Source organism: Microtus pennsylvanicus, chromosome 13 (genome assembly GCF_037038515.1).
Source record: "Microtus pennsylvanicus isolate mMicPen1 chromosome 13, mMicPen1.hap1, whole genome shotgun sequence".
NCBI lineage: Eukaryota > Metazoa > Chordata > Mammalia > Rodentia > Cricetidae > Microtus > Microtus pennsylvanicus.
The window spans coordinates 56707092-56721270 of NC_134591.1; the positions used below are offsets into that span (position 1 = coordinate 56707092).

The following is a 14179-nucleotide window of genomic DNA, read 5'->3' on the forward strand; positions in this document are numbered from 1 at the left end:
GTCCCTGGGTGACATTCTCAACCTCACTTCCCACTGCCCAGCCATCAAGTCTTGGAGGGGGACAGAAAGGAAAGGCCGGTCACCAGGAGTCTGCAGGTTTCCTTTTAATCAATACTCTGCTGAAGTGTTTTATGGGGCCGGGAGCCCCCAAAGCATGAAATGAACATGTAATACCACCTGGAACCCCCAAAGCAGGCCAGACCACTCTGGCCAGCACTGCTGGCCTGCCGGAGTCCGAGTACTCCAGACTGGATATTCGCTGGCTACATTTCAAAACACAGTCCTGCCTTCAGCCAGGACGACAAGGAGTGAACCCAGCTGCTAGTAGAGTTGCCATCCCAGGCTGAGGGCCAAGTACCAGCAACTGCCAGTTAAGACTGACCCTTTTAGTGAAGGGAGTTTGTCAGAGTCCAGCCACCGGCCCTGGAAAGGGACAGAAGTCAGGGTGCCCGGCTAGGAAATGGTCAAGGCTCCGCAGCTCCATCGCCAGCATCCTTTGGAAGGCCACCTCTGGCGGATACAGCTGACTGGGGCGACGCTCCGGACTTGGCTGAACCGTTCTAGTTGAGACAGAAAAGGGGGGAAATGAGCCTGGGAGGAAAGGCCTTAGGTTAGGCCCCGCAAGGATAAGGCCACTTGGCATCTCGACAATACCGTACTTTTTCAAAACCTCACCCAGATCAAAGGAGGTTAAGTGTGGAGCGGTGGGGATGCGCTTCCACCCTCCTCCTCTGGGACGGGGACGAGCTTGGCCGGTGTAGTCAGTGAGGAGACCCCACCTCCCCAGGCCCAGCCCGGAATGAGCACTGACCCCGCCACCAGCCGGCTCCGGACGCCGGCGGCCCAGCTGCCGCAGCATCTCCTCGCAGGCGGCGATGGTGTCCAGGAGCTGCCGCTGCCGCTGCTCCACGGCGTCCAGCAGCTGCTGGGCGCGCTCATCCCGGGGCGGCTGCGGGGGTGGCCTCCCGCCGAGCCCCAGCCCCGCCTTCCCGCGGTCCACGCCGGCAGCCTCCCTGCCCGGGAGAGAGACGGCGTCAGGGCCGGCGCAGGGCGGCGCGAGGTCGCGGCCCCAGCCCCCCGCCCCGCGGGCCCGCTCTCACCCCCGTGACCAGCCTGCGCCCGGGCCCCACTCCATCGCAGCCCGACCACCCCCCCGCCTGCCGACCGCCCCCGCCCCGGCGCCGCGCGAGGGCTCAGCTAAGCTGCGCCCCGCCCCGTCCCCACCGGTCTCCTTCAAGTCGTCTGGGGGTCGCGGTCCCTTTAAGCTGCCCGGCGCGAAGGCGGGGCCGAGCCTCGGGGGCCGGAAGTTGGGCGCGTGCGTCACTTCCTCCCGGAAGCGGGTCTGGGCGGATGTCTACTGCGCGTCCGTGTGCGGGGCTGAGGGCCGCGGTGGCGGCCGGCATGGGGCTGAGCGACGGGCCAGCAGGCTCTGGCCGCAGCTGCCGCCTTCTACGCCCGCCCGCGCCGGCTCCGGCGGTGCCGGGGGCCCGGCTGTTGCGGCTTCCGGAGAGCGGGGCCGTGCAGGCCGCAAGCCCCGAGCGCTCCGGTTGGACCGAGGCGCTGCGGGCCGCCGTGGCCGAGCTGCGCGCCGGCGCCGTGGTGGCGGTCCCAACTGACACGCTGTATGGTCTGGCCTGCTCGGCGAGCTGCTCGGCGGCCCTGGGCTGCGTCTATCGCCTCAAGGGCCGCAGCGAGGCCAAGCCGCTGGCCGTGTGCCTGGGCCGCGTGGCCGACGTCTACAGGTGAGGCCGCCCCGACCCGGCCCCACTGGAGGCGGCACCGCGGGAGGGGTTTCCGGTGACAGGCTTGGGAGACTGAGGCGCCGAGCGCGGGAGGGGCTTGTCCTGGCTCACCGAGGAATCCGGAACTGGAAATGTGTTGGGAGCGCTTAACGCGTGCCAGGCTCCGCAGTCGACAGCGCGCTAATCGCGGCGCTGAACTGGGCGAGCATGGCACTGTTCCCTCTGTGCCCTTGTGATGTACGGAGGGGGAGTCCCGCGGGAAGAAGGAATCGCCGCCACAGTTTGTGATAATGACGATAAAATAGTTCGAGGTTCTGTTCATGGTGTCACGGCGCTGTGGGCATTGTCGCCGAGACAGGCGTGTGGACTTCAAGCCGGGGATACTTCTCTGGCGTTCTGCCTTGTGCCAGAGCTCTAAGGAAGTAGGGGGGCAGGCAGATCTCATTGTACACCCCCAGGAGCCCTTTCCCGCATCTGCCTTCAGTCCAGGAGAGGTCCATCCGGGTGATCTGGAGTGGGTTTGTGCTCTTTTGCCTCCAGGTACTGCCAGGTGAGGGTACCCAAGGAGCTCCTGGAGGACCTGTTGCCAGGACCAGTGACCCTGGTGATGCAGCGCTCCGGGGAGCTCAACAAAGACCTGAACCCCTTTACTCCTGTGAGTCACAGTCGCTTTTCCTGTGATCTGACTCAGATGCGTGCAGGCCCCTGAAGCCTTCCTCATGCTCCCTTCTCTTGCTTCACAGCTGGTTGGCATCCGGATCCCTAACCACGCCTTCATGCAGGACTTGGCCCAAATGTTTGGGGGACCAATTGCACTCACCAGTGCCAACCTCAGCTCCCACGCCAGTTCTCTGAGTGTTGAGGTGAGAATTGGCCCCAGTGGGCTAAACTGCTGTTTCCTCAGAACCAGTAAGACTGCACTCGGATTGCATGGCCGAAATTGGGCCTTTGGTGCAACAGTAAGAAGGCTACCCATGTGGTATGGTTTAGGGAGGACATCCAGATGAAAGAATATTGGAAGGGCCAGGTGGTGCATACTTGTAGTGCCAGCACTAAGGCCAAGGCAAGAAAATCTTTTTGTTTTTGTTGTGTTTCATGATAGGAGCTGTCCTTGAACCCGAGCTCTGCCTGCTTCTGCTGGTATTACAGGCATGCACCACCACTACCTGTGTAGATGAAGACTACTTTTGTTTCATGACCACCCAGACCCGGATAATCACACAGAAACTATATTAATTATAACACTGTTCGGCCAACGGCTCAGGTGTAATCCTAGTTAGCTCTTGCATCGTAAAATTAACCTTGTATTACCACGTGGCTGTGATGTTACCTCATTTTCTACGTCTTGTTTCCCCCGGGACTAGTCGGCATCTCCCTGACTCAGCCTTCTTTCTCCCTGCATTCAGTTTAGTTTTTCTACCCAGCTATATTATGCCCTGCCATAGGCCAAAGCAGCTTCTTTATTAATCATTGGTAATAAAACACATTCACAGCATACAGAGGGGAATCCCATGTCACTTTTTGAATTTTTAATGATTTCTTTTATATGCATTGGTGTTTTGCCTGCATGTATGTCTGTGTGAAGATGTCAGATTGGAACTGGAGTTACAGACAGTTGTGAACTGCCTTGTGGGTGCTGGGAAGTGAACCGTGGTCCTCTGGAAGAACAGCCAGTGCTCTTAACTGCTGAGCCATCTCCAGCCCCCCAAAACCTTTTGTTTTTTTAAAGGCATTGAAACATTTTATCTTGAGAGGCCAGGGAAGAACAGATGTACTCCTGTATCTATAATAATAAAAAAGATGCTGGGGGGTGGTAACTCACACCTTTAATCCCAGCACTTGGGAGACAGAGGCAGGTAGGTGGATTTCTTTGAGTTCAAGCCCAACCTGGTCTACAGAGCAAGTTCTAGAACTTCATAGAGAAACCCTGTCTCAAAAAACAAAAGTAAAAAAGGTTATAGGAAGTAAAGACAGCCTTGTGAGGGGAGGAGTTGTCAGACACTCGACAGCAGTGCTGAGGGCTCTGCAACATTTGTTCTCTGTCACAGCCATTAAATGACAGTCTTTTTGCCAGTTCTTTTCAGAGTGGGACAGTGTTTTTAAGACAGGGTCTTACTATGTAGCCCTTGAACTCCTTATATAGAACCGCTGGCTTTGAACTGCCTTTGCTTCCCAAGTGTTGGAATTAAAGGCTTAGGGCAGGGTCTTACGACTGTGGCTCGTGCTGCCATTGAACTCAGGACCCTTAGGCCTCCTCATTTTGGAATCTATGCCAGCACACCTGGACTCACCTAATACCTACAGTCCTATCTCTACTTGCCAGGTAGGCCTAAGATAAGATCATCTTAATCCTGTCTTGGCTATGTGGTTTAGAACAAATGAGCATAAAGAAACTTTGCTCTGTTTTTACAGCCTCTAAGTTAGGTGCAGTTAAGTGATGGGGGACTTGGAAATGCAGTTCTACTTTATTTGCTCTTGGTATCTGTACAGTTAGGGAGCCAGATGGGGATGCTTCCAGAGGAGAGGGTGGTTCTTACCTTTCACCAACCCTGGGCTAGCACAGTCATTGTTTATTTATAACTGGTATTTATGATTGCCCTATCATCAAGACCCAGGCCTAACTGCAGTAGAGACTCTTCACTGGGGGCAGAAAGACTCCAGCTCATTTAATAGCACGGCCCAAGAACTGAGTGCTGGTGACATGGGTTTGCAGAGTCCACCCTGTTTTCTTCTTCATGCTCTGAGCTGATTGACTTCTGTTGAGGTCCAGGATCTGGCTGCTAGAGCTGGAAAGACCGTTGATAGTCACCTCGGCTGGCTCTCACTTTAGGAATCTAATGAAATGATTTCATGTATCATACAGATATGATGGAAAGTCCAAGGTTAAAGCCTACATCTCTAGGCTCAAACCCAGCATACCACTTATTGGACCTAAGCCTCTATAGCCTCTGTAGTACTGGGATTTCCTTTTGGTACATTAAGATTCTTTTTATGTAAGGTGTAACTTATAAGGGGGTTGCAGACTGGATGCTAATTGTGCCCTTGACATAGCTAAGCATAATTAAGAGCTTTCTCCTCTGATTAGAGAAAGATGCCTGAATTTAAATGTGAGCCATGTGTGCAGGATGACAATATGGCCATGCCCTTCTTTTCAGGAGTTCCAAGACCTCTGGCCTCATTTGTCCCTGGTCATTGATGGGGGACCAATTGGAGATAGTCAGAGCCCTGAGTGCCGCCTCGGCTCTACTGTGGTTGACTTATCTGTGCCTGGAAAGTTTACCATTATTCGCCCGGGCTGGTAAGGCTCTTTCCTGTGCCACGGGGGTTTGTGAAGGAAGTTGGAGAAAGAGGAGCTTTAATGTACCGAGTTGATTCCCAGCTTGCATTGTTTGAGGGCGGGGAGGCAATGAGTAGGCTGGGACTAAATTTGCTGCTATGGCGGGCTTTTTAGGGTTCAAGTTTGATGAACAGGGCATAGGACAGAAATCTTTATTGGCTACTCTTCAGACTGGTGGGCTCAATGCCGTGAGAAGTCAGACTGTAACTGCCTTCTGTGTCTTCCTCAGTGCTCTGGAAAACACTACAACCATCCTCCAACAGAAATATGGGCTGCTCCCTTCACAGGGGTCCTGCTCATGAAGATTGGGAAGATCCGAGGATCATGCTGGATACTATGTGTCTGCTAACTGGTTAGCAAGGCCTCATTGGCAGAGGCTCCTGGAGCTACACATGTAGCCTGGCTATTTAGGGAACATCTCTCTCTCTGAACACTGTAGGCCAGAAGCTGCAGGTTGAGCCTTATAGGTTCTTATATCAACCAAAAATTGAACAAAGGTAAGAACATTCTTAGAAGCCTGGCAGTGGTGGCACATGCCTTTAATCCCAGCACTTGGGAGGCAGAGGCAGGCGGATCTCTGTGAGTTCGAGGCCAGCCTAGTCTACAAGAGCTAGTTCCAGGACAGGCTCCAAAGGTACAGAGAAACCCTGTCTCCGGGGGGGGGGGGGGGGGGGGGGAGAAGAACATTCTTAGATCGGCCTTACTATTTTGAGACCTTTAAAAGTCAAAAGTAAATTGAGTACAGAATTAGAATGTATTAAGAGCTTGTTTCTGGTGACAGTGGCACTTCATGTCGAGCCAGCTAGAAGCACTAGTGTGTTCTAGAAGTCTCAGGACCAATATAGAAAAGTCCAAGAGCCCAAGACAGCTTTCCTGGGTACCAGGGAGATCATTTTAGGGAAACTATCTTGGGGGGGTCCCAAGTGAAATAATACTGGAAAATAAAATCTTGACTGTTCAGCCAGTGACTTTCTTATTTATTGATAAAATAAGTTATATAGTTCTGTGTATAATTTATTTAACTTCATTTTTACTCAGAAGTTTTATCTTTGTTCACATATGTGCCAAGTATTCTGCATACATAATTATTTTTGAGTATTTAAGCTGTATTTTTCTTTATTAAAAAATGCTGCTACAAACAGTTGTAAATGGTTTATTTTTCTTTTGAGCTATTTCCTTTGGGGTAGGATTTCTAGGTCAAGGTGTATGTGCATTATGGCTGTTGATGTAGATTAGCCTTCAGAAGATCTGTGTCAACTTTCATTGAAGATGCCTGCCCCTTCCTGCTGGCCTTACTGTGTCCAAGCTGTGTATGTATGAAATGAAATTAGCACTGGTAAAAATCCAGCCCTCTCAACTAAGCTACAGTCCAGGTGACCAGCCCTGCTCATCTCTCAGTAAATGGACTGGTTGTCCTTGAAGTGACCTGTATTCTACTTCATATCCTCTGCTGCTTCCTCTTCCCAGAGTCACGGCTCAGCCTTAGCCTCTAAACCAGTACAGTAGTTTCCAGTGAACACCTCAAGTGTATTTGAGAACCTTCCTGAAAAATATTCCATTGGATGTACTTTAACAAGGATCCTTGCAATTAACATTAGTTTGTTTATAAATAAGTACTGGCTTGCTAACTTCCTTCTAGAAATCATGAACTAGTCATTTAAGCAAGCCCATCTCCATTGTGCTAAAACTAGCCAGCCCAGACATACACTAATTTGTCACAGTCTGACCTAGAGGGCAGCAAGAGGAACGTGGACTGGCAAACACTACTTCGTGTTTAATACAAATCGTAGTAGCACTGAGTGGCACTAATGTGTGGCCTCCCCAGCCTAGATAGCCAGAGGGAGGGACTGACCTAGTCCTCTGCAGCTTTATGTTCATCAGGAGAGGCTCTGAAGCAGAACTATTTTCTTGGAGGAAAATGGTTGAACTTCCAGGCCTGGGTGTAGCTGCAAAGAAGAGCAAAACAGCCAAGGTGCTAGCTGCATAGCTACACCAAAAGCGAGCTCCTGGAAGCTCCAGAAGGGAGCGCTGACCAAATTTCCCAGCACCTGACCATAAGATGCTTAGTAATGAGTGGGTGCTCAGTGTTTCCTGGTAAAGGGGCACAGAAATGAACTGGAAAGACCTTAAACAAAGTCCCTTTCTGAAGTCAAATACCGTTCCCTGTATTTAGCAGAAAAAGGAAGGTGCCTGAGGAGGTGTAGGCTGTCCAAAGGAAGCAGGGGCATGCTAGCTCAGAACCCTGAGACCCTTTTAAGCACAGTGGCTGGCAACTACACTACAACCTGCCACAGCCGAAATGACGTGGAGCTGCCCTGAGCCATGTGCGGCTTCCTGCCAGCCTCCTTCATCAAGCCTTGTTTCCCTTTGCCCCAGCACCACCAGTCCAAGGGCCGGGCTTTGTTCTACATGAGCTAGCTGGCCCATCCACAAGCACCCACTGGCTACTTGGGACTAGCATGTGCCTATTTCTCATCTGAACCAGCTTAGTGACCTAATGAGGTTTGAGTAGTAGCCCCTCACATCAGCCACTGCTCCTTTTCCTTGATGAAGTGCTCTGCCCAGCGGCGGGTCAGCTCCAGGTACAGGCTGGGCTGGTGGGGCAGGTAGTCCAAATACAGACGAGTTGGCGTCTTCTTGGGAACAGCCTTCTCGATCTGTGTGCCCTCGTGCCACTCATTGAAAGAGGTGATGGAGACAATCTCGGGCCTCACTGTCAGGGCCGCCTGCAGGGCTGTCTCGTAGTACTTGCCATTGACCCTATTGCGAGTATTGTGGTTGTTCCAGGGCCGGATGCTGGTGTCGATGTACCCAGGCCCCACGCTAGGAATGAACATCAGGTTGTTGGTATCACAGAAGTTCTTCACAGCTTTCCAGTTCTGATGGGAGGAGCCGAAGGAGAAGCCATTGGAGGCAAAGTAGGTGTACATCCCATCAAATCCCGCGGCAAGGATGTCATGGGTGTGGCCCTCCTCCACCAGCAGCGCTATAAAGACCCCATCATAGGGGGTGTTGCGGATCGAGTGGGGCCCGTTTTGTGTCAGGAGGTGGGCCCAGGCCTCAGGGGATGTCAGGTAGGAGTCGTAGATATAAAAGAGTGGGAGGCTCTTGCCCATACTGGTCTTGTAACGGTAAAATGCACCATGGGAGCCATACCTGAGGAGCAGGAGGGAGAGGCTTGAGTTGGTGGTGAGAAGCCAGCACAGCTGAGAGATCAGCCACAGGGTTGATCTCTTCTGTGCTCACAGCAGTCTAGGATTCAGGTTACACATTCAGCATATGCCTCCAAGGATTAACCTGCTTCTCTTCCTGCCCTCCCTGCCTGTCATCCCTCAGCCTCTTCTTCCAAGCCAGGCCTCCACATCTTCATCTGGGTGTGGCAGCAATGGTTTCTAGACTTCCATTCCTGCCCCCCCTATAGGATCTGATCTGATCTGATCGCTCCTTCCTGTACCTGTAAGGATTCCCCTGTGTGATCTGAACTTGCCTATTTTCAGACTTCACTCCCTAACTGGCCTTTCTATCATCAATCTTTATGTGACCTTGTCCCATCTTAGAACGTTCCATCTGTGTTGTAGGAGGCCACTTGTTCATCCTAGCTGCCCAGACTCAAAATAACCACACAGAAACTATTAATTAAATCACTGCTTGGCCCATTAACTCTAGCTTTTTATTGACTAACTCTTACATCTTAATTTAACCCATTTCTAGTAATCTGTGTATTGCCACATGGCTGTGGCTTACCAGGTAAAGTTCCCTCTGGCGTCTATTTCTCCAGTGGGGCTACATGGCTTCTCCCTGACTCTTGACTTCTTTCTCCCAGCATTCAGTTTAGTTTTCCCCACCTACCTAAGTTCTGCCTTGTGCAGGCCTAAGACAGTTCCTTTATTAACGAATGGTATTCACAGCATGCAGAGGGAATCCCACATCACATCTGCCAGTTCTCGCTCTGCCTTGACTCTTCCCCTTTCTCCAGATTTTTGCAGAGCTACTTACTATTATTCTTCTATTATTTGAGACAGGGTCTCACTATATGGCCTGAAGCTCAGTAAGTAGACCAGGTTAGCCTTGAATTAAAGGTATGCACCAGCATGTCCAGCCAGAGCTGACTTACTTTAAAAAACATTGTGTAGGCAGGGATTGGTGATGGGTCTGAGAAGAGTTAGGAAGAGGAGTAGGAACAGTGAATATGATTTTTTAAATACACTTTTTTAAAAGAATGATTTGCTGGAGAGATGGCTCAGACGTTAAAAGCAATTGCTGTTCTTCCAGAGGACCTGAGTTCTGTTCCTAGCACCTACATTAGGCAACTTACAACATGCCTGTAACTCCAGCTTCCTCTTCTGGCCTCTGGGCACACACAGACACACACATACATATAAATAAACAAAATCTTTAAAAAAAAAAAACTTGTCTTGAACCCAGGGTCTCAGGCATAATGGTGCACGTGTGTAGTCCCAGCACTTGAGAGACTAAGGTCACCAGACTAGGAGTTCAGGTTCACGCTCAGTTACTTTTAAAGAGCTCAAGGAGCCTAAACTATATGAGAACCTGTCATAAAAACAACAGAATTCTAAGCTCACTCATTCCTTTTAGCTTAACAACTGTATTTATGGCTCAGTTCTGGAGGCTGCAGAGTCCATGCTCAAAGTGCCTATCAAGTTTGGTTCTCAGTGAGAGCTCTCTGGGTTCACAGATGGCCACTAACTTGCTGTGCTCACAGGGAAAGTGAGAGTCAGCCTCTTCGGTGTCAGCACCCAGGCCAAGTCCTCTCAGAGAAGCACCTTTCACCACCCCTTCTAGAGTAAATTCCTTGAGGGCTGGGACGTAACATACACTCATGCTCATGCTTAGCATGCAAAGGACCCTGGGTTTCATCTCCAGAACCATAAAAGGAGGAGGAAAAACAAAACAGAAACAAACAAAAAACAACTTCTTGGGCACATTCTTAACACAAAACTCTGCTTAGCTTTTTATTGTTTTTTTTTCATACTACAGATTGCTGTGGTTTCCCACTTCTTGGTTGAGGAGCTCTGCTGCACCCCCAGCCGCTAGACTATAAGTGTCAAGTCAAAAACTTTGCTAAAGATAATAGCTGTATGTGAGGGCACTAAACAGTTTTTCAGTGAATACATATAAGCATGTCTGAAGCACCTCTGTACTAAAACAGGACTCAATTAGGGCTCCAGAGCTGAACCTGAAACTCAGTTGCCTGACTCCAAGCCCAGCACCCGGAATAACTGCTAGGAACACATGCACTCCACCCTTGCATTGCCTGACCTCCAGCCCTTCTAGCCCTGCTTCTGTCTCGATTCCCATCTTACGTGTCAATGATGTACTTGATGTTGTCATGAACAGTGACGTCGTCCCGGCCCTTGTAGGGTTGGATATGGAAGGCCACCTGCCACAAATGGAGTTTCAGATCAGGTGAATAGTCAGGAGCACTACACATACAGACATACAGATTAACATACCCCCCCCCCCGTCATGGCTTATAGGGAGGGGCTGAATTCAGGAAAGCTTGGCAAGGATGGGCACAATGAAGGCTGCCACTGCCCATCAGGTCAGAATAAAGGATGTGAGTTTTGTCCATGTCCCACATCAGGACATCTAGGAATCATTCTGAGGTCACTGCAGGATGGCACTCAGGTTTCTACCACTGTCAGCTCCAAACATGAGCACCAGGCGACATGTGCCTGCTCTCTGCCAGCAGAAAATGTGCCACGATCTGTTCAACCTTCCAGCGGTGACCTCAGGAAGGCAAGGGGGCTTCTCTGACATTTTTTCTTCCTTCATTGCAGATGTAGGACCTGACTTCCTCTACTGATGTGTAGAAGGGGAAGCTGCTTATGGAGGTCCAGCACTGTCCTCCACTGTGGAGTGGAGTGGAGAATTCTGTCTGCAGATCGCTTGGGCTCTGGCCTGCCCGGTATCCAGGATCAAGGGTCTTCCACTTAACCTATATGATTTAATAAAAGTGAAGGGACTGGAGTTATGGCTCTCTTCCGAAGGACCTGGGTAGCCAGCACCGTGTCAAGTTACCCACAACGAGTCCACGGAGATCCAATGCCTCTGGCCTCTGCAGGCATCCAAACACATAAACACACACACAAAATTTTAAAAATATGAATAAATATATTTATAGTCTTCCATTTGTCCCCTATTTTCTCAAAATTAAAAATGGTAACAGCTGACATGGTGCAGCCTGCTATACCCTCTCCCAGTACCATACTTACATTTCTGTCGTCATCAGCCATCCAGCACTAACTCTGGCAGCAAAGGGGCATTCTCCATGACAGTGTGTGAAACCTTCTGAACTCACCTGGATGTTGTACTGATGGGCAGTGTCCAGAATGGCAGGTACCAGATCATCTGAGGGCTCTCCGTTATCATCAGCCATGCCAGGTGGATACCAGGAAAGAACCAAGACTCCTAAACAATACAAAAGCCCCTTCAATGGTCCACAGTGTGCCCACCCACCCCGCCCCCAGCAGCAGAAAGCATCTCTAACTACACGGTTCCTGAAAACCTCAAATCTGGAGCTAGGATCCTGCTAGGTTCCTGGGGCAGACCTGGGGCCCAGAGCTTAGCAGGTCTAGGAGCTGTCCATGCCAGCAGTGCTGAAGTCCTGCAGCCAAGGGAGCCGGCTGAGGAGAGCATCATCAAGTAGGAGGAAGGGGAAAGGGTGGCAATGCCACACTCACCTGGAAACCACAACCGTACCTCTGGTAGCCTACCTAAAGAAAATCCCTGTGAAGAAATCCTATTCTCCTGCTTCCCATGGGAGAGAGCACTTGCCTTGAGTGACTGCCCATCTAGAAAGCAAGCAAGCCTAGACAGAATAGCCCACATCCCCACATCTTTGTGTATCCCCTTCTCATTCATTCATTCATTGATTCATTATTTTTAAGATACTGCCCCACTATGTAACCCTGACTGACTTCAAACTGGGAGGCCTTTTGTCTGGTCTTCTCAAGTGCAAGGCTTGCACCAGCTACTAAGCCTGGATCCAAACCTTGTAGCTCTCCCTCAACCTGTCTCGAGGTATAACCAAATGTATCATTAAAAGCTAGTGGTAAATTCAGTGGCAAAATCTAACCAAGGTGCGTCTCCCCACCCCAACGTAATGCAGAAGGTTCTCCAGGACCTCTGGCTGGGTGCTTGATGAAACCTGTGGTTGTCATGTGTTGTGCCCTCCCTCAGCCCTGATAGATCAACCATCTAGCTGCTGGACTCCCCTAAACCTGCTGTGAAAGCAGACCCTCCCCAAACTCTCCTTTCCAGACTTGAGGGGCCAGGATCCCCACTTTCCTGAAACCTGGAGGTGCAACAATACTTAGGACTGTTCTTACTGTCCCTACTCAGGATAGCTCTAACACAGACGCACACACACCAACTCACCTACGGAAGGCCCCTGGGGTTGTTGAGGGTAGAAAGGCCCAGAAGGTACGGCAGAAATTAGAGGAAGGGGCGGTGGTGTGTAGTAGGCCCGGGATAAAAATGAGAGGAAAAGGCTACGAGGTCAGGTTGGCGGGAGAATGGGCCCTGCGGCCGGGCAGCAAAAGCTGAGGTGCAGGAAGGAAGGGCGAGGCTGGGGGGCAGACTGGCTAGGGGGACTCACCGATGGCGGCTTCTTTGAGCTGGGTCATGTGCTCTCGTAGCACATCGGGGTCCCGTGAGCTGTAGGGCCCCAACTCTGGGTAGAAGCTGGAACCCAAGTCTTCTGGAGGGCTGTGGCGGCCACGCGGGTAGCTGGCCGAGATCTTGGGGTCCCAGTGCGGCACCATGACATGGTCCCAGTGAATGTAGTGGCCCTCGCGCCGCGGACTCCCGTACCACGAGTAATAGAAGGCGTGCAGATCGGAGTAAACGCGCAGGCTCTGCCGGGGCGCGGGATCGGCCTCGGCGGGGCCCAGCGAGGCTCGGGGGGCGGCGGAGCGCGGCGGCGGCGGCGGGGGCGGCGGAGCGGCGGGGGCGGCCGGGGCGCGGGCGGGCGCGGGATTCCCCTCCGGACGCCGCTCGAAGGGCGCTAGCTCCGGGCCCGGGCCCAGCGCGGGCAGCCCGTCCGGGGCCTTGAGCGTGCGCAGCCCCATGAGCGTGCCGAAGGCGAAAAGCAGCACCAGGAAGAGGGCGATGCAGGCGCGGCGCCGCCGCCGGGCCATGTCTTTGCCGCGGTGCGGGCCGCCGCGCTACCGGCCCCGGAGCCGCGCCATCTCTCCCGCCTGCCCGCCCGCCCGCCCGCGCGTCCCAGGCCGCGGCCCGCAAGCGCCGCACGCCCAGGGCGGCTCCGCGCCTGTTCCCCGCAGTGCGGGCGGGCCCGGCATACACAGGATGCAGTGGCACCGACCAAATGAGAGCGAGTGGAGGGGGGACCAGGCAGAGGAACCCGAATTCAGCCCGGCGCCGGCGCAGAGTCCCGGGACGGGTGGACCTGGGGTGCGGGTGGGGTGCAGGACCGGATCTTCCCGGTAGAAGGCTGGGGCCGAGAGTGGGAAGCCAGGGTCTCTCAGCCTCCTTCTCGAGCCTTCCTTCCACTGAACTCTGTCACCATCACCGCATTTGGCTCCAGATCCCCGGTACTAGAAGAGGGACGTTGGGCCACCTTGCAAACTCTGGCTGGAGCCAGAAGCCTAAGCGGGGGCCGCCGCTTGCATTGGGGCCTATCTCCTGGGCCAGGCCTGGCTTTCCTGGGCTTCCTGCGCAATAGTACCGTCTATAGTCTGGGCCATCTGTGCACGGTCCCCTATTCTTCCTCAACTCTGCTTTCCAGTAGGCAGGCAGCGCCTCTTCCCTCCCGCACTGAGATTGAAGCCAGGGCCTTACACCCATGCTGGGCAAGAATCCCACAGCAGTGAGTTCAGTCCTCTTTGCGGTCCTGTGTTTTGAGACTAAGTTGCCCAGGCTGACCTTGAACTCAGTCCACAGTCCAAGCAGACCTTGAGTTTGAACCATTGATCCTTCTACCTCAGCTTCCCAGTACTGAGGTGACAAGTGTGAGCCTGTCTTGTATTGTTTATTTTTTTCTGAGACAATGTAGCTGATGATGGCCTGAAATTTTCCGTATGGCCTTGGCTAGTCTTGAACTCAGGATATTTTTGTC

At 52.4% G+C, this 14179-nt stretch overlaps 3 protein-coding genes across 3 annotated transcripts; 1 reads left to right on the top strand and 2 right to left on the bottom strand.

The window, feature by feature from the left end:
- Window positions 1-81: 81 nt before the first annotated feature.
- Window positions 82-1219, bottom strand: C13H1orf122 (chromosome 13 C1orf122 homolog). Its single transcript, XM_075945315.1, has 3 exons — window positions 1101-1219; window positions 812-1013; window positions 82-560 (listed from the first exon to the last, which is right to left on the bottom strand). The coding sequence occupies exons 1-3, from the start codon at window positions 1133-1135 to the stop codon at window positions 465-467; spliced, it is 333 nt and encodes a 110-aa protein (XP_075801430.1). The 5' UTR covers window positions 1136-1219; the 3' UTR covers window positions 82-464.
- Window positions 1220-1240: 21 nt separating this feature from the next.
- Yrdc (yrdC N6-threonylcarbamoyltransferase domain containing) lies at window positions 1241-5739 on the top strand. Its single transcript, XM_075945314.1, has 5 exons — window positions 1241-1742; window positions 2283-2397; window positions 2486-2605; window positions 4898-5040; window positions 5309-5739. Exons 1-5 carry the CDS (start codon window positions 1351-1353, stop codon window positions 5379-5381), a joined length of 843 nt encoding a protein of 280 aa, XP_075801429.1. The 5' UTR covers window positions 1241-1350; the 3' UTR covers window positions 5382-5739.
- Window positions 5740-6039: 300 nt separating this feature from the next.
- On the bottom strand, window positions 6040-13669 carry Maneal (mannosidase endo-alpha like). The gene is made up of 4 exons (XM_075945313.1): window positions 12701-13669; window positions 11402-11511; window positions 10404-10480; window positions 6040-8235 (listed from the first exon to the last, which is right to left on the bottom strand). The coding sequence occupies exons 1-4, from the start codon at window positions 13239-13241 to the stop codon at window positions 7599-7601; spliced, it is 1365 nt and encodes a 454-aa protein (XP_075801428.1). The 5' UTR covers window positions 13242-13669; the 3' UTR covers window positions 6040-7598.
- Between the last annotated feature and the right edge of the window lie 510 nt (window positions 13670-14179).